The 26,573-nt window shown below is 36.3% G+C and overlaps 1 protein-coding gene across 7 annotated transcripts in view; it reads left to right on the forward strand.

The window, feature by feature from the left end:
• FBXW7 (F-box and WD repeat domain containing 7) overlaps positions 1–26,573 on the forward strand; it is a 236,333-nt gene that overhangs the window by 151,084 nt on the left and 58,676 nt on the right. Inside the window, exon 2 of one of the 7 annotated variants that reach the window (XM_088827970.1) lies at positions 20,917–21,094. The exons of 5 other annotated variants lie outside the window; for them this stretch is intronic. In XM_088827970.1, coding sequence (XP_088684096.1) covers positions 20,917–21,094 — 178 coding nt within the window. Of the gene's footprint in view, positions 1–19,745; positions 21,095–26,573 lie in introns of those variants that run through there. One more of the 7 variants, XM_055405036.2, reaches the window with a different exon arrangement.

Consider the following 26,573-nt stretch of genomic DNA (forward strand, 5'->3'; position numbering starts at 1 on the left):
CAGCTCTTCCTAATTGATAAGTATGTATCATTTCCTTCTATTAGAATTTGTTAGTTTCTGTAAATTTTCTTCTCAAAAATCTGTATACTTAAATACTTTGTGAATTTCACAAGTGGATGCCAAAATGAACTTTAGTTTATGGTCAATTTCTGACTAATTCCTATTAGTGCAGTTTTAAAAATACTTATTAACATTATTTTAAACTGTAATAGCTCTAAATGCTGGTTATATTTAAATCTGTATCCTATTTGCTGAAAATAATTAATTAATTATTGGTTTTAACTGTAGGCCAAAATAAATCTCCCCACAGAATGGAGAATTTAAAAAACTTTTGATAGTGTTTGATTGATTTGTACTTTATGCAAATGATAAACTTCTCTGAGGTATGCACAAATACCACAGATAGTTATACTCAAAATATTCCTGAGGCAGATTATTTTATATGTATTTAATTAAAATGAATGATCTTTATTAATGTTGTTTTTGTTGGTGATAGGGAAGATGGTATGAAATGGTTAAGGGGATTCTTTTTTTACTTTGGTAGGTAACTCCAAAATTATGTCTCAAGGGCCCATTATTCACCCAAGCCTCAGTCCTGCATTTCTAGCTGTCTTTCGGACATTGTCACCTGAGTGGTCCTCTGAAAACTAAAACTACTATTTCTTTCTTCCTACCAACTTCTTATTTACCTCTTCAGATTTTCTGGTATCTTAATATCCCAGCCTTCTATTCATTTACTGAAAAAATTGTTTGACTTTTTCTTATTATCTAATTCTGTGGATCTGTGACGAGTTTAAGACATTTGAACACTTGATCTTTCTTTTTCTTACCCCTAGGCATTTGTAGGATAAAAATTGAAGAATCAGGTTTAAAAATCTCAAGAGCATCTTTACTTAATGTTTCTGTTTGCACCAAGCTATGATGCCATGGCCTTGACACGTGTCAACATGAATGATTGGATGAATTTTAAAAAAAATAATTTTATTTTTGGCTGTGCTGGTCTTCATTGATGCATGGATCTTCCTGTAGTTGTGGCAAACGGGGGCTTCTCTTCATTGTGGTGCATGGGCTTTTTACTCTGGTGGCTTCTCTTGTTGCAGAGCATGGACTTAAGGCATACAGGCTTCAGTAGTTGCAGCAAGTGGGCTTGGTAGCTGCAGCTCCCAGGCTTGGGAGCACAGGCTCAACAGTTGTGGCACATGGGCTTAGTTAGTTGCTCTGTGGCATTTGGGATCTTCCTGGATCAGGGATAGAACCCATGTCCTCTGCACTGGCAGGCTGACTCTTTACTACTGAGCCACCAGGGAAGTCCTGACTGGTTGAATTTACAAAAATCAGTTTTTAGTTCTGTATGGATCAGTAACCTCAATCTAAGCATCTGGTTCTCTATTTCCCGCTGATGAAGCCAAATCCATGGGTGAACATTTGAAGATTTTTGCAGTCTTACCACTTTCTTTCTACTTGATTTCATCTCCATTTCTCCCCTTGCCTTTAATGAACTCTAGCCAGGTCTTTCAGAATCCAGGCCAAATTCCATCTCTATCTTTAAACCTTCCTAGAACTAGAAAATTCAATTCCTTGAACCCATTATTTGCTCTCTACATTGTGCAGTGCTTTTGGTGTTATTATCTTGTGACTTTTGGGGTGTTGTCTTGAGTTGACATTTACTTCTTTTATTTTTTGAACAGTAGAAATTTGATGTATTTGTCTCTAGTGCTGATTCATGTTGAACATTGAAATTTCATAAGTTGTAATTTGAGCAATTCTCATTTCACCTCTTAAGATGTACCCAAATTAGGCTATAAATTATAAATAAGCATGCCATTTAAGTTTTGCTTAAGACTCAGATATTCAATATGAAGATAGTTACATTGAGGAATATTATAATTTTCAGTTACATTTAGCAGTTGCTAATATTGCAATTAGCAATTGATTCCCCTGAGAATTTAAGAACCATGTTGCAAAGATGCAGAAATCAACTGAAGGTAACTCATACAGTCATTAAAAATCATGTTTTTAAAGGAAGTTAAATAACAGGAAACTTTATAAATATATTTACTAAAATACAGAACTCAAAGCTATGTATATAATGTGATTCTAACTATGAAACAAACATATAGTAATCTATATATGCATGGGAAAAGGTCAGAAAGAAATCAAATGTTAGAAATTATATCTGAATATGGTTGAATTATTTTTATTTTTTCTTATATACTTTTCAGAATTTCCCAAGCTTGTTACAACAGACGTATATAACTATTATTTATTGGGAGAAAAACTGTATCTACTAGAAACCAGTTGTTATTCTACTTAGTTTTTCTGGATAGCTTCCATAATGTATAATTCTCCAATGGAAGACTGGATGGAAAGACATCTCTCACAAGGAAGGACATTATGCAGTCTGTTCATGAAAATGCAGCTGAATATAGTGGGGATAAAAACTAAAACTGCCGCTAGTTTCAGACGACATGTTATGTAGAAAACCCTTGAGACTCTACTAAAAAAACTTTTAGAATAAATGAATTCAGTAACACTTCAGAATAGAGGATCACTGCACAAAATCTCTTGGATTTTTATGTGCTAATACTGAGATATCAGAGAAGTGAAGAAAACAATCATTTTTTGCAGTTGTATCAAAAAGAATAAAATACCTAGAAATTAACCAAGAAAGTGAAAGACGTGAATACTGAAAAGTACAAAACGTTAATGAAAGAAATTGAACACAAATACAAAGGTACTCTGTGCTAATGACTTGGAAGAATATTGTTAAAGTGTCTGAACTGTTGGAAGCAATCTACTAATTCAGTGCCATTCCTAACAAAATTCCAATGGCATTTTTCACAGAAATAGAACAAACAATTCTAAAATTTGTATAGAACCACAAGAGACACTGAATAGTCAAAGTGATCTTGAGAAAGAAGAACAAAGGTGGAAATGTCACACACCCTGATTTCAAACTAATTCTTCACATCTCTAGGACTCAGGTGCTACACTGGCAGCTCTCTGAGGTCATCTTACCACGTTATTAGAGGAGTAGTAGTTAGGATGATGGTGTCTTTGTTTTTAAGACATTTGTTTCGTATGTGATTTCTTCAGAGAGTTACTTAGAGTACCCCTTGACAGCACTTTAGGCTCTCCCTGAAGCGTGAATATCTTTCATTTAAGATGAAGCAATTTCAGAGACTGTCTTTAAAATATAGTGCTAAACTGCTTTACCAGGAAGTCACCGTTGCTTTTCCTCTCCTCTCCTGTTCCCAGTGCCTCATTTCTTCAAAATAATTAATATGCAGTCTTAATCCCCTGTAAGTCTACTTTTTTACTTTGACTCTTGTCCTAAATCTCAATCCTATCTTTGACTTGTCTTCTGGGGAATAGTTTTCATGTGTTTCATTGCCTTGGTTGCTGTAATGAATGTCTGCCATCCATAAATTATGATAAGAGAAAACCAAGTTGGATGAATTATAGAAGTAGAATACAGAGAAAAGAAAATGTTATTAGAGAATTTGAATTAGTTGTATTCTAAATACCTACCTAATTTGTAGTCATGACACTATTATTTTGATTCTTCTTTGAAAATTTCCTTAAATTTAATACTGTTTAGTTTTAATTGAGAGACATTGTTTCTTCTCTGTTTCGGATTGGAATTTTTTTGGGGAAAGGGGCTATTTTTATGTCTGTTTTATGGAAAATCTTTGAAAACATTTCACAATTCTTTCAGAATCTTTTGGATAGTCTAAACATAAACGATAGTTCAAAAGAAAGCACGTAGAAATAAAGCCCCAGAGACTAAAACCTGTTTGGACTTTTGTAGAAGCCATGCATTAACATGTTTAGCATATTTAGTAAATCAGAGAAAGTATTATTTTTTACTATGAAATGTCTTATATAAGAGTTAATAATTTATGTTTCTTCACTGAACACTGGAGGGCCATATGGTACCTTATTACTGCTTTTAATGTATTTAAATATATTTAGTAGGTGCTTTTTATCTTACACTTTGTGTTCTAGTACACTATTTCTTGCTCAGAATTAGAAATTAATATTTGGAGCAGTTATGTGCAGTGTCATATAAGATGTGAGATACCTAGTGTTCCCATTTTTTTTTAAACCAGAAGCTATCATACGTTCATTTTGCTATTTTAAAACAACAATGATAACAGAAAGTGAACAAAGAGTGAAGCTGGGGATGACAGTACATGTGTGCCCAAACTTAACTGTGCTTTGGGGATATGTGTGTGTGTTTTGAAAAGCTCTCAAATGTCTGCAGTTAAGTGCATTAAAAACAAAAGTCCTATCACCGTTGCTCAGGGTATCCTCAGTGTAGATGTGAGAAAAGAATGATCCTTGTGTTCAGATTTCCTCTTTTGTTAACATAGAAGGTAATATTCTTGCACATAGCCTGATTATCCTGAACTAAAGAATATTTGAGCAGATGATGATTCTTCCTCAATTTCTTTTAGTCACTTGGGGTGAAGAAATAAGAAATATGATCTGCAGTTCCTAGACAGGTGGTATGAATGAAGAAAGTCATGACTGAGCCTGTAAGATTGTTCATGTTCTTGTGAACTGCAGGACACGTGCCTTCCATAAAAGGTACTAACATTTCAGTTAGAAAAGAAAAGCATTGTGCAGTCTCCAAAAAACACTCACCTTGAGTCACATTTGACCTCTGAATTTCTATTATCTTTGATAGCTTTTAAAAAGGAAATTCAGCATCTTAAATGTAAAGTATAGACTTGGTTAAATTTTTATTTCTCCCTCAGACATACTTTAGAGAACACTTGTCACTATTCTTTGGCATTGCCTTTCTTAGGGATTGGAATGAAAACTAACCTTTTCCAGTCCTGTGGCCACTGCTGAGTTTTCCAAATTTGCTGGCATATTGAGTGCAGCACTTTCACAGCATCATCTTTTAAGATTTGAAATATCTCCACTGGAATTCCATCACTCCATGAGCTTTGTTTGTAGTGATGCTTCCTAAGGCCCACTTGACTTCATATTCCAGGATGTCTGGCTCTAGGTGAGTGATCACACCATCGTGATTATCTGGGTCATGGAGACCTTTTTTGTACAGTTCTTCTGTGTATTATTGCCACCTCTTCTTAATATCTTCTTCTTCTGTTAGGCCCATACCATTTCTGTTCTTTATTGAGCCCATTTTTGCATGAAATGTTCCCTTGGTATCTCTAATTTTCTTGAAGAGACCTCTAGTCTTTCCCATTCTGTTGTTTTCCTCTATTTCTTTGCATTGATAACTGAGGAAGGCTTTTTTTTTTTTTTTTTTAATCTCTCCTTGCTATTCTTTGGAGCTCTGCATTCAAAGGGGTATATCTTTACTTTTCCCTTTTGCTTTTCAGTTCTCTTCTTTTCACAGCTATTTGTCAGGCCTCCTCAGACAGCCATTTTGCTGTTTTGCATTTCTTTTTCTTGGGGGTGTCTTGCTCCCTGTCTCCTATACAATGTCACAAACTTCCATCCATAGTTCATCAGGCACTCTGTCTATCAGATCTAGTCCCTTAAATCTATGTCTCACTTCCACTATATAATCATAAGGGATTTGATTTAGGTCATACCTGAATGGTCCATGAAGTTACAAAGAGTTGGACATGACTGAGCAACTTCACTGAATGGTCTAGTGGTTTTCCCTACTTTCTTCAAATTAAATCTGAATGTGGTAATAAGCAGTTCATGATCTGAACCACAGTCAGCTCCCGGTCTTGTTTTTGCTGACTGTTTAGAGATTCTCTGTCTTTGGCTGCAAATGATATAATCAGTCTGATTTCGGTGTTGACCATCTGGTGATGTCCATGTGTAGAGTCTTCTCTTGTGTTGTTGAAAGACGGTGTTTGCTATGACCAAAGTCATACATAGCAAAGTAATGCTCAAAATTCTCCAAGCCAGGCTTCAACAATACATGAACTGTGAACTTCCAGATGTTCAAGCTGGTTTTAGAAAAGGCAGAGGAACCAGAGATCAAATTGCCAACATCCGCTGGATCATCAAAAAATCAAGAGAGTTCCAGAAAGCATCTATATCTGCTTTATTGACTGTGCCAAAGCCTTTGACTGTGTGGATCACAATAAACTGTGGAAAATTCAGAAAGAGATGGGGATACCAGACCACCCAGCCTGCCTCTTGGGAAATCTGTGTGCAGGTCAGAAAGCAACAGTTAGAACTGGACATGGAACAACAGACTGGTTCCAAATAGGAAAAGGAGTACGTCAAGGATGTGTATTGTCACCCTGCTTAGTTAACTTATGTGCAGAGTACATCATGAGAAATGCTGGGCTGGATGAAGCACAAGCTGGAATCAAGATTACTGGGAGAAACATCAATAACCTCAGATATGCAGATGACACCACCCTTATGGCAGAAAGTGAAGAGGAACTAAAGAGCCTCTTGATAAAAGTGAAAGAGGAGCGTGAAAAAGTTCACTTAAAACTCAACATTCAGAAAACTAAAATCATGGCATCTGGTCTCATCACTTCATGGCAAATAGACAGGGAAGCAGTGACAGACTTTAGTTTTTGGGCCCCAAAGTCACTGTAGATGGTAACTGCAGCCATGAAATTAAAAGAGGCTTACTCCTTGGAAGGAAAGTTATGAGCAACCTAGACAGCCTATTAAAAAGCAGAGATGTTACTTTGCCAACAAAGGTCTGTCTAGTCAAGGCTATGGTGTTTCCAGTAGTCATGTATGGATGTGAGAGATGGACTATAAAGAAAGTTGAGCGCCAGAGAATTCGTGCTTTTGAACTGTGGTGTTGGAGAAAACTCTTGAGAGTCCCTTGGACTACAAGGAGATCCAACCAGTCCATCCTAAAGGAAATCAGTCCTGAATGTTCATTGGAAGGACTGATGCTGAAGCTGAAACTCCAATACTTTGGCCACCTCATGCGAAGAACTGACTATCTGAAAAGGCTCTGATGCTGGGAAAAATTGAAGCCGGGAGGAGAAGGGGATGAAAGAGGATGAGATGGTTGGATGGCATCACCAACTCAATAGACATGAGTTTCAGTCATCTTGAAAGTTGGTGATGGACAGGGAGGCCTGGTGTGCTGCAATCCATGGGGTCGCAAAGAGTCGGGCACGACTGAGTAACTGAACTGTCACTATTAATTTCTATATTATATTTGGAGCGAAAAATAAGAGCATTTTCTCTTCAGCTACTATTGATGCTTCCTTTTTTTGTAATGGAAGATTAGAATGAACTCAGGGGAAATAGTGTTTACCTCCTCATAGCTCAGTTGGTAAAGAATCCACCTGCAATACCAGAGACCCCAATTCTATTCCTGGGTCAGGAAGATCACCTGGAGAAGGGATAGGCTACCCACTCCAGTATTCTCAGGTTTCCCTTGTGGCCCAGCTGGTAAAGAATCCACCTGTAATGCGGGAGACCTGGGTTCGATCCCTGGGTTGGGAAGATCCCGTGGAGAAGGGAAAGGCTACCCACTCTAGTCTTCTGGTCTGAAGAATTCCGGGGACTATACAGTTCATGGGGTCACAAAGAGTCAGATAAGACTGAGTGACTTTCACACACACACACACACACACACTCCTAGAGGAGAGTCTGATCATATGACAGAGAAGGAGCAACCATATAGTTCAAGTCTTCAAGGAACCGTATCTTTTTAGTTTCTCTTCCTTATATTTGTTAATTTTAATGTGAAGTTATTTCCTCAAATTAGTTACTATAAATAAGTGATAAAACTTTGATCTTTAGTTTTAAATTATGCTGAGGAGTTGGTCATCTTGAATCCTCATGAACTTCTCAACTTAGTCACTGCTCAGATAGACAGAGTTCTCTGATAAAGTTATATTTTGTGTAATGTTTGCTGTGTTTTGGATCATTACCATTTTTTGAAAATCACACTTATTGCTGTATTTTAACAGGCTGACACTAGCCTCAGTGATTGAACACTGAGCTAGATTTCTGATCTTTTTCTCCAATTATGAAATTAGCTACATTTACCAAATAAATTATGCTAATATTTTGGTGACTGTTAATTGGTCAGTAGTGTAAAAAAGAAAAGAAAAACAGATCAGTGTCTGGATACAGTGGGAAACGATCTCCTTCCTAGAGAATGAGAGATATTAGATTCTATTGATGGAATGAAGATGTTAAAATATTGCCTTTTTAACATGTATCTGGAGAAAACATTAGCTTATAGTTAAAATTTGGTTCAATTTAGCAATATTATTGAGCACCAAAAGAATTGCATTTTTCTTCTAAGATGAGCCACAATTTAATGGCAGCCCACTCCAGTACTTTTCCCTGGAAAATCCCATGGAGAGAGGAGCCTTGTAGGCTGCAGTCCATGGGGTCACAAAGAGTTGGACACGACTGAGTGACGACACGTTTAAGGGAGTAGCGAGAAGAAAGCATGGGGGCATATTGCTGTGGCCAATGCTTGCATCTGCTATAAGGGTATTATGTTTCAAAAAGGGTGGTGGGGGTGGGACAAGTCCAGGGTTGAGGGTGTAAAGGTAAGATTACTCTGATTTTCTAGAAAGTCAGAAAGTTTGAGAAAATCAGGTATGATTACTAGAAATGTTTCTAGAATAACATTCACTTGTCTTGTAAATAATTTCCAGCAGTGATTCCTTGACTACACTGAAATGATATTCTTCCAAAAAATCTTTTTAACCTCATTTCTCCCATCACAGTTTATAGGAGACACAAACTTGAGGCATAGGGGCCAGAAAGGTAACTTAAAGGAATGAAATTAATGAAATAGACTACCTGGGGAGCCAAAACATCTTTAAATAAAGGGGATGACTGAAACGTGGGATCCTAATATTGCCTATTTTCCAGATTTTCAAGTTGCACTGTAATTCCAGATTTTTCAATGATAATTTCTCAGTTTTTTGTATGTTGGCATCCAGATTTTTCAGAAGCATTTCTGTGAGCTGGTTTGACCCATAGACCACCCATTTCCAGTGGACATGATATGTGGAAGAAGAATGTGCTGTTGATCAGTCACTGGACAGTTAAAGTAGTTTTCATCTGTTAAGGACATGTTAAGTTGCTGGAGTGGAAGAGCACCTTATAGGGAGCACAGTGTCTTAGCAGGAGCCCAAGGACCTTTCTAGGTAGAGAACTGCCAAACGAAGCAGCCCCGTTTAAAAGAAATTGTATCCTAACTTTCACAGGGAATTTGATGTGGCATATATATATGTGTGTATATATATATATATAAACACATAGAATAATCAAGTGTACATGACAGTCAGAACCAGGGAAGAAAGCGGAGTAGACTATAAACACAAAGCTGTGAGAAGAGGTAAGGAGTGGCTTATGATGAGTGGACTAAGCTATTACAGGTTGGCCTTTGGGGTCTCAAAGAGTCAGACACAACTGAGCAACTGAACTGAACTGGCCTCTCATAAGGACTAGTATTCCTTCAAGTGTGACCCATCAGAAATATCTGGAATGCTTACTAAAAGTGCGACTTGCTGGGTTACACTCTAGAACTACTTAACCAAGGAATATGTATTTTTAACAAACTCCTACATGATTTTAATGTAGATTAAAGTTTGTGTAACCTTGGATGGAAGGAACCTCTGCTTCCTTTTGATAAAATTAAGGGGAGAAAGTGCTGAGTCCTCTCAAGGGAAAATATGTCAGTCTCTCTCTCACACACAAACCCACTTCCCTAATAATACATAAAAAGAATTACTCACATGGGGCTTCATGAGTGATTCAGTAGACAGTGCCCTCAATAGCATAACATCTATAACAAACGCATCAATGCTTTTAAATACTGGTAAGTAAAGTGGTAAAGAATCTGCCTGCCAATGCAGGGGATACAGGAGATAGATGCAGGTTCAATTTCTGGGTCAGGAAGTTCCCCTGGAGAAGGAAATGGCAACCCACTCCAGTGTTTTTGCCTGGAAAATCCTATGGACAGAGGAGCCTGGTGGGCTACAGTCCATGGGGCTGCAAAGAGTCGGACAGGTCCCAGCAAGATTGCAAGGACTCAGGAGCACAAGATTGTGATCTCTGAAGTCAAGACTGTGAAGGTTTTAAATACTAGGTCTGTCATTTCATGGCACTTTGACCTTGGGCAAACTGTTAACCTCTCTTATACAGTTTTAAGGATGATAGTAGTATCATAATTACTATCATAATACTGATAATAATAATAATTGTCAGTATTATTAAGAGGATTCAATGAGATAATGTTTGTAAAGTACTTAGACAGGAACTGGCAGATAATAAATCCTTAATGAAGTGTTAATAAATCTTATATTTATAAGATTTATTGTAATGTAAAAAGATTGTGCTAAGGCTAGCTTAACAGACTAGTACAGGCTAGAAAATACTATGCAAAATATTGTTAGTTTTAAAGATGGGTTGAAACTATTCCACTAATTTTTGTCTAAGATATTTTGACTTTTAGCATAGAGTTCAGCTGTTTGATAACTGTAAATTTTGTTAGTACTAACTGTGAAGTGGTTTTGCTCCCTGACAGGGTTTGTTTTCCTAATTTGGTTGTTAATGTTAAACCTGGAAGGGATTTGAAAGAAAACCCAAAAGTACTTTTGGTAATCCTGGGGCTTTGAGTCCTCACATGAGGACTAGTTCTATTCAGTAATGCTAGTTCCTGAATTGAATAGCTGGAACTGGAATAAACGCAAGAGAAAATTATCTTTGGTACTTCTGTAGAAATTCTAGAATTACTGCTTGATACTATAGAAAATATCTTTATTTTTCATAGTTAAGAGATTATTATCAACAAACAAAAGCAGTCTTTACTAATGGAAGAGTAATTTAAGTAAAAATGATCTCTCCTTAGAATCTATTTTAGCGAACACATTTTATAAAGTGTTGGTGTAAGCTACTAGATGTGTCTGGTGTAGAACATAGACTCGATTCCTCCTAATAATAAGAATTATTGTCAGAGTAGCACTTTGCCTGTAAACTTTGACCTCCTATTACATGAAGTGTAAATAGAATAATGATGATTATATTTATAGGTCATCAGGGCTAAAAATAATGTATAAAATTGGGCAGGATGGTTCCAGAAAAGGATTTATTTCATTGAAATGTACCATGTTCTTTTGTTCAGTGGTCTTTGCTAATGCTACTATTAAAGATAACTTCTGTTCTTTAGAATAACAGTTGCCTTTAGAAGTTGGTGTACTTTCAAAGTGAAAAATGCTTTTCCCCCCTATGTTTCTGATTGGCCTTAAATGGCAGTTTCTAGTTATTGAAATCAGATGCAAATGCAAAATGGACATATGAAGAGAATACTGGTGAATTTTAAGAACTAAGTGCCAAGAGTCATTCATTTGGTTAGCTATAGATGTTGGTTTTATATGTCAACATTATAAACTTAATTGTCAGAAATGAATTGTTTGTACTTTACCAATATACCACCCTCTGTTTTAGGGTCTAATGGGTGAAAAATTTAAATATGCTGAGGTGTATCTATAATGTTTATTACTTAAATTTTCACTTTTCTGGTTTATTTCTTATTTCTCTCTGTTATCTTTTATAGAAAAGAAGATTAAAACATTTAGAATCATTATTCTATATCATTTAGAAATCAATAATCTTATATTTAATCTTTATTATATTTTTATGTTTCCTTAAAAAGAACAGAGCAAAGATTGCAAATTAATATCTTATGTAGTGATTTTTTAAAGCAAATTTAAATATGTTGCAACTACATGAAAATCTGTAAAGTTCACGTAAAAAATATTGGTCCTTCAACTTTTGCAAATGTAGACTGTCTGGCCTCACTGGGCTCGTGTGTTCACATGACAGCAATTATAATACCTTTTAAGTGGCCTTTCTGGTCCTTAAACCTGACCTGTTTCTCTCCTTTATTTTACCTGCATGCCTTTCTCGGCGTTTGAATTTTGCTTAGAATGAAGACAAAAGTGTGATTGTAGGAAAGAGAAAAGTGAGTTGATTTTTCCGTTCTTAGTCACATATCAAACTAGATTGGATATAAATCCAAGTCAAAGTAATATGTAACTGCTGCTGCTATGTTGCTTCAGTCGTGTCCGACTCTGCGACCCCATAGATGGCAGCCCACCAGGCTCCCCCATCCCTGGGATTCTCCAGGCAAGAACACTGGAGTGGGTTGCCATTTCCTTCTCCAATGCATGAAAGTGAAAAGTGAAAGGGAAATTGCTCAGTCACGTCCAACTTGTAGCAACCCCATGGACTGCAGCCTACCAGGCTCCTCTGTCCATGGGATTTTCCAGGCAAGAATACTCGAGTGGGGTGCCATTGCCTTCTCCAATATGTAACAGTTTGTCAAATTTATTATTAAAATAACCAGAGACTTGCTAAATACCACATTTCTAGCGGGTATTAGCAAGGTGGGAATTTGTCACCGAAGTTTTTACGAATCTCCAAATACTATTTAAATTTTCGTTCTAGCTCACGTGTTATCTTTCCATTCTCATTAAATTTTGAAATGAAAGTTCTACTAGGATGACTATTTATCCTGTTACAATAGTAAACCAGTGTTCTTGGAGCTCCTTGTTCGGTAAGATGTTTCAATTATCTATTGCCACCTAACTGGCACCCCAAAGCTTTGCAAATAGCAGTTATTTTATTATTTCTCATTATTTTTGTACGTTATGAATTTAGAAAGGGCTCAGCTGGGCATTGTTGATTTAGGGTTGAGGTCAGATGTAGCTGGGGATGAAATCCCAGGTGTCTGGAACAGCTGGGGGCTAGCCAAGAGTCTTTTCCTCCTCACGTGGTCTCGGGACTTACCCAGATGCAGTCTTTTCCCCTGGGTTAGTTTGGGCTGCTTCATGGTTTGGTGCCTCAGGGCAGTCAGACTGCTTACATCAGAGCTACCTTGTGAGTATTCCAGCAAGCGAGAGGGGTATGGAGTCCCCTGTTTACAGCTTATCCTAGGAAGTCATGGTTGAAGCAGACTCACTTCTCAGTGGAAGGAGTGTCGCAGTACATTGTAAGAGAGATTGCAAAGATGGGGGCATTGCTGTGACCACCTTGGAGAAGCCCAGTGTGCTGCTGCTGCTAAGTCACTTTAATCGTGTCCAACTCTGTGTGACCCCATAGACGGCAGCCCACCAGGCTCCCCCGTCCCTGGGATTCTCCAGGCGAAAACACTGGAGTGGGTTGCCATTTTCTTCTCCAATGTGTGAAAGTGAAAAGTGAAAGTGAAGTCTGACTCGTAGTGACCCCATGGACTGCAGCGTACCAGGCTCCTCATGGGAGGCCATTTCTTTGCTCTTATAGCTTATTGTTCATGTTTTCATTTGTACTTCATAAAAATCAGACTCACTAAAACAGATTTCATATGTAATATCTGTATTTTGTGTAATTCCTTAAAATATAGGCTAATGAGAACCTCACAGTCTTGTCATGATATTATGTGAAAGAAATCATGGCCTACTAGGAAGGAAGTCAAGTCAGTGTTTTATCCTTCCCTCACGTCATTGTAGCAGTCTGAAATAATACGTATATTTTTTTCTAGGCTCTGTAGCTGCAAACTTCCTTTAGATCTCCTGTTGACCTCAGAGTCTCCTAGCATCGCTAGACTGCCCTCCTCCATCCTGAGACCTTTCTGTTTCAGGCATCATCATTACTATAGGGACTGAATTTTGTCTCTTTCTTTACTTTTAATCTTTCTTGATAAACAGTGTTTTGTTTATTGGGAAGGATGAAAACTTGAACTGTCAGTTTAGTTTAACTTCAGCTATAAAATTAATGTTGATATTTCTCAGACGATGTATTTTGTTAAGTATGTATTTTGACAGTGTAAAAGGGCTGATGGAATCAACTGTCAACCCATTCAAGATATTAAAATATTTTCTATACTCAAAGTAATTCTGTATTTAAATTTGAGGTGAATATTGATAAGTGAATATTTATAATGAATAAGTTATTCAATGAATATTGTTAAATCTCAGATGCTGTAATAGTTTATTACTGTAAATTGTATAATTGACGTCATGGAACTATGTTTCCCTCATTCAAAATAACTGATTTTTACTTACAATTGCATCAGAAATTCAACAGTGTAGGAAATATAATGATCTCCCCCCTCCTTACTATTTTGATTTCTTAAATTGTTAGCACTGTCAAATACCTTACATTTATTTTTCATAGGATAAATTCCTACAATGTGTTAAGTCATCAATTTGGTGAACTTCTGCATTATAGCTCAGTTTAACTTTTTTAAAGTATAGAAAAACCCTTATATTACTCATGGTACTTTAAAGAAGTATAGTATTATGTTCCTATTTATTACTCCCTGGTCTGTAGCACTTTTCAGAGTTTTTACAAGAGAAATAAATGATTGATAAAATGTCTTTAGTTTAACTGAAAGATTAATGAAACTTTTATGCGTAAACTTGCTCATGAAAGTAAGTTAAATTATGTACCTTTAAAAAGCTGAAATTAAAGAAGTTTTTGTCTTCTTTCTTGTACTAAAGTTTTATTTTGTGAATTGCAGAAAATTAAGTTGCTTTTAAATTAACTATATCATCACATGAAATTTTTGCATGATTGAAATACCTGTAATTACTATGTCATTTTTGTCATTGTTGACTTAAAGGTGTAGCTATAATAATCATCTGCTAAATTCTTGGAGAGCAGCTGTGTAAGACCAGTTTTAACAGCTGGGGTAACCCAGCACAGACTGTAAGAGTTGAACTTGATCTTTAGGCAAGTTATGTTATAGTCATTGAGAACTTCATACTAGGCATTTCTGAAATACTTAATTCAATCCAATAGTTGGGTTTTGTTTTTATCATAAATATTTCTTTAAATGTTTAATGAAAATAGTGAGGAAAAGTATCATCTTGATATTAACATCTAAAGTGCTAAGGCAAAATATGGGAACAAAATCCAAAGTCAGTTGCTCATTTAAAAAAAGTCAAATGCACTCCAAATGTCACTTTTTATGCCAGTTTGGTAAACATGAAATTAAGAAATGCTTGCTCCTTGGAAGGAAAACTGAGAAACCTAGATAGTGTATTAAAAAGCAGAATCATCATTTTGCTGACAAAGGTCAATATAGTTGAAGCTATGGTTTTTCCAGTATTCATTTACGGACTTGAGAGTTTGGGGCTTAAAGAAGGCTGAGCACCAAACAATTGACGCTTTTGAACTGTGGTGCTGAAAAAGACTTTTGAGAGTCCCTTGGACAGCAAGGAGATCAAGCCAGTCAATCCTAAAGGAAATCAACTCTGAAATTTGTTTGATCAGCTGATGCTGAAGCTGAAGCTCCAGTACTTTGGCTTGAATGCCAAGAGCCAACTCATTTGAAAAGACCTTATCCTGGGAAAGATTGAAGGCAAAAGGAGAAGAGGGTGGCAGAGGGTAAGATGGTTAGATAGCATCACTGACTCAGTATACATGAATTTGATTTAACTCTGGGAAATAGTGAAGGACAGAGGAGCCTGATGTTGCAGTCGCAAAGTGTCGAACATGATGTAGTGATTAAACAACAAGAACAACCTAAGGTTCAGTTCAGTTCAGTTCAGTCACTCAGTCGTGTCCAACTCTTTGCGACCCCATGAACCACAGCACGCCAGGCCTCCCTGTCCATCACCAACTCCCAGAGTTCACTCAGACTCATGTCCATCGAGTCGGTGATGCCATCCAGCCATCTTATTCTCTGTCGTCCCCTTCTCCTCCTGCTCCCAACCCCTCCCAGCATCAGAGTTTCTTCCAGTGAGCCAACTCTTCGCATGAGGTGGCCAAAGTATTGGAGTTTCAGCTTCAACATCAGTCCTTCCAATGAACACCCAGGACTGATCTCCTTTAGGATGGACTGGTTGGATCTCCTTGCAGTCCAAGGGACTCTCAAGAGTCTTCTCCAGCACCGCAGTTCAAAAGCATCAATTCTTTGGCGATCAGTGGTGGTATAATTTTTGGAATCTGGAAATTTTCTGTTTCTGTTAATACAAAAGAGTAAGTCACTTGTTGCTTAAATTCACAGACATAATAAATGATAGTTTCCCTGTCAAAAGTTTTTGATATGAGACTTTGAAAACTTATGGTACAAAATTAGAAATACTTACAGGTTAATTTGTATCTTCCCAAGTGATTTGTTCTAGCTGATTCAAGAATAGTTTATGAAAAATAGAAAATGTGCTGCTTATATGCTTTGGCCTTTGGTCTGGAGCAGTTAAATCACAGGCCATCTGTATAATAATGAATGAAAGAAGCAGTCAAAATCCAGAATAAGCTTCTGTAAATCTTATCATTGTTGTAAGAGAATTGGAGTTTATGGAACTGTAATACATTTTAGAAATACCGTATCATTGGTATTTTGTTACATGTAGCATTTATATTTTAATAATCTGTGGCTAATGCAAATGTTTAGAAGAAAGAAAATCAGAGAGTGATAAGCAGGCAAAATATCTTGTATAGAGAATCTTCTCTTTATCACAGCTTCCCCAATACTGAGTTCTTTTCAGATGGATAGTGATACCTGGAATCTTGAGATGCTACAACACAACTCCTAAGATGTTACAGCTTAATTTTTAAATAAAATTTTGAAAGAATTTAGGAAGTCTTTCTAAAGATTATAGAGGATTGTGTTTTAAAACATTCTGGTCCAAAGTTATCATAGCTGGATTTTGCACCTTTGCTTGCTTTGTTAGTGATTTTCAAGGTTGAAATGTAATCTGCAAAGCTCTGTGGTTTTTTATCCTACTAGTAATGGCAGCTAGCGGCATTGAGCGCTTACTAGTGTAAAGCACTGCTCTGGGTCTCACTTCCATTAACTGATGCAATCTTGATGGCTGTCCTGTGAGGTAAGTTCTCTATAGATGACATTGGAGCATAGAGGCATTAATTTAAGGACACACCCTAACAAGTGATAGAACCCGGCTTTGAACTATGACAGTTTGACTCCAGCATCAGTATTTCGACTTACTTATTATACTTCCATAATATTTGTTGATATCATTTTAAAAAGAGCTTGTCTGTTTTGAAAAATCCCAGTTTGGATGGGAGTTCATAATCAATGTTATCTTTAATGTTTTTAAAAGCATAATTGAGACTAAAAATTTTTTTTCTTGGACACATGGAACTAGCTGCATTTTAAAATATTAGTCATTGGGGTTCTCTTACACGTTGTCTACAGTTTCTTTCATTGACTAGGGTTTTCTTCTGTATTTGAAGATTTTGTATTTTGGTTGTTTCCATGCTGATTTAGTGAAGAAGGAAATGGCAACCCACTGCAGTATTATTGCCCGTAGAATCCTCTGGACAGAGGAGCCTGGCAGGTTACAGTCCATGGGGTTGCAAAGAGTCGGATACTACTGAGCACATACACACATGCTGATTTAGAACGTTGCTTTACAAGTACTGTTAACGTGATTGCTCAGAAAAAAGAGGAAACAGTAGTTTGGGAATTAGTACTCACTTTGCTCAATCACTAATATTGTCTCTTTTTCACAGAAGTATATTGTTGTAGACATGTAATTTAAGTGTTTGCTTGAGTTGCAGTGCTCCATTCTATCCAGTTGAGGGCAGCTACTTACTGATTTTAAAAATGAGTTGAATTAGAATGTCACCACTTTGTGTTTACCAAAACTTGATATCTAGTGTAAAACACAACATTTAATATACAAACCTGCTTTAATGTTCATTTCTATTATTACCATAAATAATTTCTTAAAAATGAAAAACTAGTTTTACTTCATAATAATTTTGCTCTCTTAAAAGTAGTAAAATGAGCCTTGTTTATTTTAGTTTTAATTTCCCCAGTCCAGATTCTTCGCAATTCCAAATCTCCTCCGCTTTCTCTGCTTTAGGATCAGAATCCAAGAAGATTAGAGAAATTCCTTACCTTCAAGCTATCTACCTATAAATGCATGTGATTACAAAATTTTTAGATAGAAAAGGGAAAACTGATGTTCAGTATGGTATATTTATTAAGTGCAAGTTGAAACTGGAATTGATCTGATTCATTTTTCTCTGGAGAACAGTTAAACTAGTGGAATGTAGTACACTCTTCTAATTTTTCTGGATTGAAATAACAGCATAGTTTAAAGTATATCTTCTGTGTGGTTCCAAGAAATGAATTTTGAGGGCTTAATTAACTGATTTCAGAGATATCACTGAGAGAGATTTTTTTTTTTTTTAGAATAATGTCAGTCTGCATAAAGCTGTATGTAATATTAACAAAGCAGACACTGATAGTAACTTGGAGGAGGGCATTCTGCGTGAGCAGCTTCAACAAAGGGATTTTCCTAATAAGGAGGAAAAAAACACTATATGACTGAAGGTTATGTTTTTTTAAAAAAAGATTATACTTGTGTTAAGAAATAAGGTGGGCACCAGATGAAATGCCAAGACTAAAATGAGGCTAGAGACATTCATTCTGCAAGGTAGTAAATAGTTCAGTGGGGCCATAGACATGTTTTTCTTAGATATCAGTCTCAGCTTTTTCTGTCATATCAACTTACAGTTTTCTAGTACCTTCTCTCCTATCCCTGAATCTCCATTGTTTTTTTTTTCCCCCTGATTGTAGTTGTATTCTTAGTCCTTTTGTTTTTTATTAAAACAGTGTTTTTATTGTGATTAAATACCTATAACATAAAATTTACCGTGTTTAAGTGTACAATTCATTGGCTTTAAGTACATTCACAGTGTTGTGCAACCGTTAGCACTGTCCATCTCCAGAATTTTTTTTGTCTTTTCCAAAGGAAATTCTGTACCCTTTGAACACTAGCTCCTCATTCCTCATATCAGTGGAATCATACAATATTTTTCCTTTCTTGACTGACTTATTTCACTTATCTTCAAGATATATCTATGTTATGTCTGAATTTTCTTGCCTTTAGGCTGAATAATGTTCTTTGTGTATGTGTGTACCACAGTTTTTACCCATTCCTCCATCTGTGGTTACTTAGGTTGTTTCCCCACCTCTTGGCTTTCGTGAATAATGCTGCTGTGAACATGGTTGTACAAATATCTGTGTGAACCCTGGTTTTAGTTCTTTCGGGTATATATCCAGAAGTGAAATTGCTGGATCACATAGTAATTTTTTGAGGAATCGCTCTATTTTCCACAGTAGCTATGTCCGTCTTACATCCCCACCAACACCACACAGGGTTCCAGTTTCTCCACATCACTGCTAACACTTATTCTTCTCTGTGTGTGTGTATAAGTAATAACCATATTAATGGATGTGCAGTGTGGTTCCACTGCATTTCCCTAATGATTAGTGATATTGAGCATCTTTACATGTGCTTATTGGTCTCTATATATATCTACTTGGATGAATGCAGTTGTTTACTTTTGTATAACTAAAAATGTCACATCTGCTAATGATTTTGCATTTTCAGGTATTAATTCATTTTAAATTGTGATGTCAGAGAAGGGTGTACTTTAAGAAAATAGCATCATGGCTGGACCCCTTCCCAGCAACCCACTTGGTAATATTTAGTAAGATAGGTCTCTCCAGAATCAAAGAAGAAATCACCCATTTCTGACATTTCTCTTTTCTAATTCTCTCCATATCACATTCTAAAAATGTATAAATACAGTTGGAAAGAGCGAGAAGTGAGATGACTAGTTGCTGGAAGAAGAAAATAGAATGGAAGGAGAGAACAAACTGAGCATTGGGAATGGATAGTTCACATCTGTTATCTATCATCTGTTTCAAAACTACTACCCATTCTCACACTGCTGCTGCTGCTGCTGAGTCACTTCAGTCGTGTCCGACTCTGTGTGACCCCATAGACGGAAGCCCACCAGGCTTCCCCGTCCCCGGGATTCTCCAGGCAAGAACACCGGAGTGGGGTGCCATTAGGATTTTTAAAAATCATCTTCATAACGTTCTAGTTTGTGGGCTTGCATGTGAAATGTGGCATAAAGATTAACGTGGCGTAAGTGGTTAATTTAGGAAACTATTTGAGATAATGCTAGAAAGATGAGTTTGGGGCCACTTGGAGGAGAGTTTTCATCTCCCACTTTATCTTAGGCACTGGGGAACCATTCACAGTTCTTGAGGAGTGGATTGTATAGCACATTCCATCTCCATGTTTTAGAAAGATACATCTGACTGTGGTATATCAGAGAAATTAGGCCCTAAGGATTTGTGATGAGCTGGTTAGTCATTATTCATTTTACTATAATTACGTCACAGGTTATATTTATAAATATTTGGGTTTTATATTTAATCAGTCACAGGACTGTTATACTTTCAGATGGAATTGCTAAGTATTTCAGAATTATAGAGATTGAACTGAAATTTGCAAACAACTAAAATGTCACCTGTTAAGATTAACCTGAAGTGCTTATTATTAACTATCCAGAACTAGAGTCGATTTAATGTCTTAGTGAGTATAAAATAAAGAATGGTACGTATGGAGGAGGAAAAGAGCTTGCTAAAGACAAACACTCGAAGATACAGTGCTCATTCTGAATATAGCTAAGGTAGGACAAATGTATGTTTATAGTTTTTGAGCATGCATAAATACTGCCCTTAAATTTGAAGCACAGTTCAAAACACTCCTAAAATAATAATGCTGATATTTGCTTAAGAAAGGCAATAAATATTCAAAAGAAAATACAGTGATTAGCTTTTGGATTTTTATAGAGAAAAGTTTACTTTCACTTTCTAGGGAGTATACCTAGGTTAGTCACTGGAGAAGTTTTCAAAGGGACCCTGTAGCACAGCCCTGCTCTGGTTGTCTTACTGACTTTGTAAGGGAGGTTCACCAGCTGTTTGACTGGCAGGAGCAGGAGCTTTCACTTCAGTAGTTTATAATTCCTGGCTATTCTAGGATAGTTTGCACTTCACCAAGCCTCAGACAGGTCAGGACATTTGGTAGGAGAAGGTTGAAAGACAAAAGCAGCAGGCCTTGGGTTCTCAGCCTTTTTTTTTTTTTTAAATTAGAAAGTTGTATTTTAATTTGGTGGTTAGAGTTTTTAGTAATGTGCCTGTATTACATGTAGAGAGTATTCATCAGCCAAGAGGAGTTTTAAAATGTCAAAACCGGGAAAGGCTACTCTAAACCATGGCTTGGTTCCTGTTGATCTTAAAAGTGCAAAAGAGCCTCTACCACATCAAACCGTGATGAAGATATTTAGCATTAGCATCATTGCCCAAGGCCTCCCCTTTTGTCGAAGACGGGTAAGTCTCACACATTTGAAAACCAGGAATATTTATTTAAATGAACTACTTCTGCCTCTTTTGGTGAAAACATGCTTCACATTTCAATTGATATTTATAACTAAAACTATCGGAGCATTATCTAGCCCCTGAGAACTTCTGTGACAGTTTTAGTAACATGATAGAGTCTTGAGGGCGAGGTTACCTAATTTACCTTTTTGTCTCTCATTTATTTTTATGGTGTTAGAATTCTTTAAACTTACTTAAAATTGGTAAGTTTAAAAACCACGTTTTGAAATATGTTGGCGAATACTGAAAATCCAAATTTGTTGTTTTTATTTTGTGGGAAAAGTAAAGAGCTGGTGGTACTGTCCTTTAACATGGGGATTATAGTATCTAGCTCTTATAAAGAGTTTATCTGGCACTTGAAGCTGGATTATTTTTAAGTCACTATTTTTTAAATTAAACTAAACATAATAGAGACATTACTTTTTGCTGTTATGTAAAATAAAACTAGTGTGTTGTTGTGTGGCAGTTACAGTATAGTGCATATATAGACAGTCCTGAAGTAACAAACGTTTTGTAGAATTTGTACTAATCTATAATCAGGTTATGATTTTCTGTATGTTTTTCAGGATAACATTCTCCTCCCTGCCAAGTTTTTACCCTGTTAATGGTTTTGTTGTATTTTTTGAGTTACTTCATATTGCCGTTTTGAATTATTAACTAGAGTAATATATTTTTAGATCTAGTATATGTTTAGGATCCTGAACACATTAAACCAGAAAATACTTGTCAGAGATTGAGTGCTTGCACATATCCATACTATTAATGTTTTAGTCCTTTTTAACCCTCTCCTCTTTTCTTTTAACTGAAAGACAAATATTCTATTAAACAAATAGGTTAACTTATAATACCTGAAAAATATTTTTCCTGTTTATTTGCTGGGACTTAAATAGCCTTTGTAAAAATACATTTTCTAATTACTTTAGTTTTTGAACTGTTTCTGCTTCTACTCCAAATAAGTGGTAGCCATGTTGAAAAGCATTTTAAGTAGGTTTTAAATGTAATACAATTTAAACATTGAATATAAAATATAAATCTGTCACCTCATTTTCTTCTTTACTATGTTTTTAGAAAGTGTTTCTTTTTTTTAAGTCTTTTCTTCTTTTACTTTGTCACTTTTATAACTTCTGAATGAGGTCACTGCTCTGATTTAAGCGTTTACACAGAGGCCTCTAGTAGCCTCTTTAAGGTCATTAATAAATTAATTTTTTATTTTAATACTCCTGTAAAAAAATATCAGTACAAGCAAACCATCAAATTAAGGAAAAGAAATTGGAATTTTTTAATTAAGGGGTTAAGATATTGACAATCAAGATAATTTTTCTTGTTGAATATTTCTAATAAACTTCAGTACCCTATGACAGATTACTTCATTATGTCACACTGCATGTTTTCTGTCTTCATCTTCTTTACATGAAACTTAAAAGGATCAGGGGCAGATTCTGTTAAGAAAAATTAGTGGAAAACTTGATGGCTTTCCTGGAGGGTTCCTAGGGTCACTGTTCAGTTTGACTTTTCTGGGTCACTGTTAACGTTGAATTGTAGCCTGGCATTTGTAATTACAGAAGAGTACTAAATTTAAAAAGTAGAATCCAAACTAGAACATCAGTCTAATTTGGGGGAAGATAGCTAGAAAACAGAATTCACATGCTCATTTTTAGACTACTTGCCAATAATTTACTATTGCATAACTCATTGACTCTGACTACTAGAAATATTAGAGGGCTAGTGTAATTATATCCCCAGCCCCTCCTTTTTGCAACTGGTTAATTTAAGTAGCTTTAAATTGATTCAATGCTCTTTGTTGTTAAACTTACTTATTTTCTCTTAGTAATGTTAATGATAGACACTTTAAATGTATTTTTTATCAAAGATTTTGAAAATACTTCTGGTGTAATATGTAATTAATCATATTTTGTATCTAACATCCAGTATATCTTTCATTGGATGTGTTTAGCCTCTTTTAATCAGATTATTATACACTGACCACATGTGTATAGACTTCTCTGTTTTGTAGGCCATTTTTTTTTCTAAGTAGTGAGCTAATACTGTGTGACTTCTTACAAGACACTATGTAGGTTTGAACTGTTAAAAGTTGAAAAATATGTTATTGCCCCTCCATCCATCATAGGTGTTGATCTATTGAATGTTTGCACAATAAAATAATTTTTAAAATTGTGAAAAATTCTTTCGAATAGTTTTCATAACTACAATTTATAGCTCTTGAAATGCTTTCACGGAATTAATTTACTCCATTATTAAATACTATCAGTACTGCTCGTCTATTTTATTATTATGTAAATGAATGTGTTTTCTAAAATAACTGATCATCCTTTAAAGGGAGAGAAAACTTCCAGGAAAAACTTAGTTTATAAAATCACTGGAAAATTGTTTTATTTTTCTTTGAAATTGGAATGCCTACATGGTAATACTGCATTTCCAAATCCTAAGATACATTATTTTTCTACATTTTAAACATATGTAAAATTAGGATATATCTTGATGGAATTTCATAGCTTATCTGGCACCATTTTTTGCTTTCTGATGATAAGAGAAATAATAATATCTTGCAATTAATAATAGTATGTTGAAAGAAAATTGACTTTAAGGCTTAAATCTTGAACTCATTTTGTTTTTGTTCGGAGACTTTTAAGCATTTACAATATTCTCATAAGGTTATTCTTCAGTGTTACTTTTTGATAGAAATTTCCAAATGACATGAAATTCATGGTTTATATCTGGGCTTTTAAAGATACCTGGTTGACTGTTGGTTTATAGAAAAATATGTTTTTAGAGTGCATTTATATTCTTGGATTTGAACCACATACCAGTTGTGTAGCTGAGCAGCAGCAGCAGAGCTGAGTGAGAGAAGGGGGTGGAACTGCAGGTGGAAACTGTAGGGCTGTGAAGGGGAGGCAGTATGGCACAGGAGCTCAGGCAACAATGGAGTATATGACTAGCTTTCTGATAGTTGAAAATAATTTATGGTTATATTCTATACCAAGTTCTGTTTAAAGTACCATGTCCATGTTCAAAAATAAATGCTTTGCTTTAAAATGAAAATGGAGATAAAATTAAAATAGAATATTTGTGTCATTTGAGAAAATATTTGTGTTAGTATCACTCCTGTGTATCGTTATCGTTGAGTACACACATGCTTAGTCGCTTCAGTCATGTCTGACTCTTTGTGACCCTATGGACTGTAACCCATCAGGCTCCTCTGTCCTTGGGATTCTCCAGGCAAGAATACTGGAGTGGGTTGCCATACCCTCCTCCAGGGGACTTTTGTGACCCAGGAATCAAACCTGTGTCTCCTGCATTGCAGGCAGATTCTTTAGCATTGAAGTCAAGCGTCCACAAGGGTCCTTTTTCTGCAGAGGGCAAGCAACTATTTTGGGTTTTGTGGACCAAATAGTTACTATAGAACTACTGAGCTCTGCCACTGTTTGAAAGTAGCTGTAGACAGTACTTACGGGAGTGGCCTGAATGGACATGACTGTGTTTTAATAAAACTTTATTCATGAAACAGTGACGTAGGTTTTTAGGATTACAATATTACTGTAGTAAATCTTCTCATGCATACATCTTTTTGTTTGAATGTAAGTTTCAGTTAACAGTAAAGTTTTAGAAAGATTGTTAAAGCCATAAGCCTTTCGTTCCTTTAGAAATCCTGATTCTCTCTTCTAATTCTTCTGTAGCTATGTACAGAGAAAAATATTTATGTGCCTAATCACTAGAATTTTTACATACTACTTTTAATTTACCTTCTCATTATACAGTCGTTGGTTAATAGCTAAATTGTGTCTGAATTTTTTGTGATCCCATGGACTATAGCCTACCAGGCTCCTCTGTCCATGGGATTTCCCAGGCAAGAATACTGGAGAGGTTGCCATTTCCTTCTCTAGGGGACCTTCCAACCCAGGGATCGGACTGCGTCTCTTACATTGGCAGGAGGATTCATTACCACTGAGCCCCAGGAAAGCCTTGCTATCATTGTAAAGTGAAAGTGAAGTCGCTCAGTCGTGTCCAACTCTTAGCGACCCCATGGACTGCAGCCCACCAGGCTCCTCTGTCCATGGGATTTTCCAGGCAAGAGTACTGGAGTGGGGTGCCATTGCCTTCTCCAATCATTGTAAAAGAACCTACTAAATATACTGTGCATTCTCCAGCTGTTTTATGTATTTTAATTAACTTTTAAGTGTTTGTTAATGTTGTAAGTTAGGTATTATCTCTACTTGGTATACTTGAAAACCAGGGCTCAAACAAGTTACCTGTCCCCAATTTTCTTGGTAAATAGTAAAGCTGGTGTTTAACCTCAGGACTCTCCAGTGCTACAGGTAGTAACTATTCTCTTTCTACTGTTTTTTGACCTTTTTAAAATGAACTTAAACTTTTTTCAACCACTGTTTATATTTTGAAGGGTAAGCCTGGGAGCCTATCACTGTTTCTTCGAGAAAATTCATTTAAAGATTCAAATAATTGACCTAAAGATAACTTCGGTAGCATACTATATTTATAAATTTAGTATTTTTTGTGTAATCTCTTTGTAAAATGTTTCATTTGTAAAGTTATCCCACAGATGATGCAATGATTATAGTCATAAAAAACTGGAAATATTCAAACAGTATATATGTTTATTGTCTTTTTATAAGCTGAGGGGTGGTACCTGTTAAAGAAAAAGTTATTCATAACCCTTGTTAAAATCAAGACAGACATTCAGGATTGTCGTGGTACATGTAGGGACTATTACTAGTCTGTGCATGCTAAGTTGCTTCAGTCATGTCCGACCCTGTGGACTACAACCTGCCAGGCTCCTCTGTCCATGGGGTTCTCCAGACTAGAATACTGGAGTGGGTTCCCATGGCCTTCTCCAGGGGATCTTCCCAACCCAGGGATTGAACCCACATCTCTTTACATCTCTTGCATTGGCAGGCAGATTCTTTACTACTAGTGCCACCTGGGAAGGGACTTCTACTAGGGAGGCTTGCAATAGGGGAGGCAGATTGGGCTCAACTCTTAAAAGTACGAATTTACAGCCATGAAGCAGGTTAGGAGGTCAGATGGTAGATAATTGCTGAGAAGTATCAGGCCTAACAGGATGACACTGGTTAAATGAACTAATCAAGGTGGTCAAACATCACCTGGGGGATGGGAGACTGGCGAACCCAGCAGATATGGAGGGGAGGTTCAGGTCCCGAGTGTGATCAATATCAAGGGTGGGGAATTCTGGAAATATGATTTAGCAGGATTCTTGCTAAAATTTGGTTCTTGAGAACATGCCCAAGGGCAGGGCCTAGTTGAAAAAGAGCTCAAAGGAGCCTGATTAAAGTTTGGTTCAGGAGAGAACCTTTGTCATACTGCAGGGTCTGTGTTTGGTAGGCAACCAGTCAGAACAGCGTTTCTGACAGATTAACCATCTTCAAACTGCAGTGCA

This window comes from Moschus berezovskii, chromosome 19 (genome assembly GCF_049115385.1).
Source record: "Moschus berezovskii isolate FMDL1 chromosome 19, NW_MosBer_1.0, whole genome shotgun sequence".
Lineage (NCBI taxonomy): Eukaryota > Metazoa > Chordata > Mammalia > Artiodactyla > Moschidae > Moschus > Moschus berezovskii.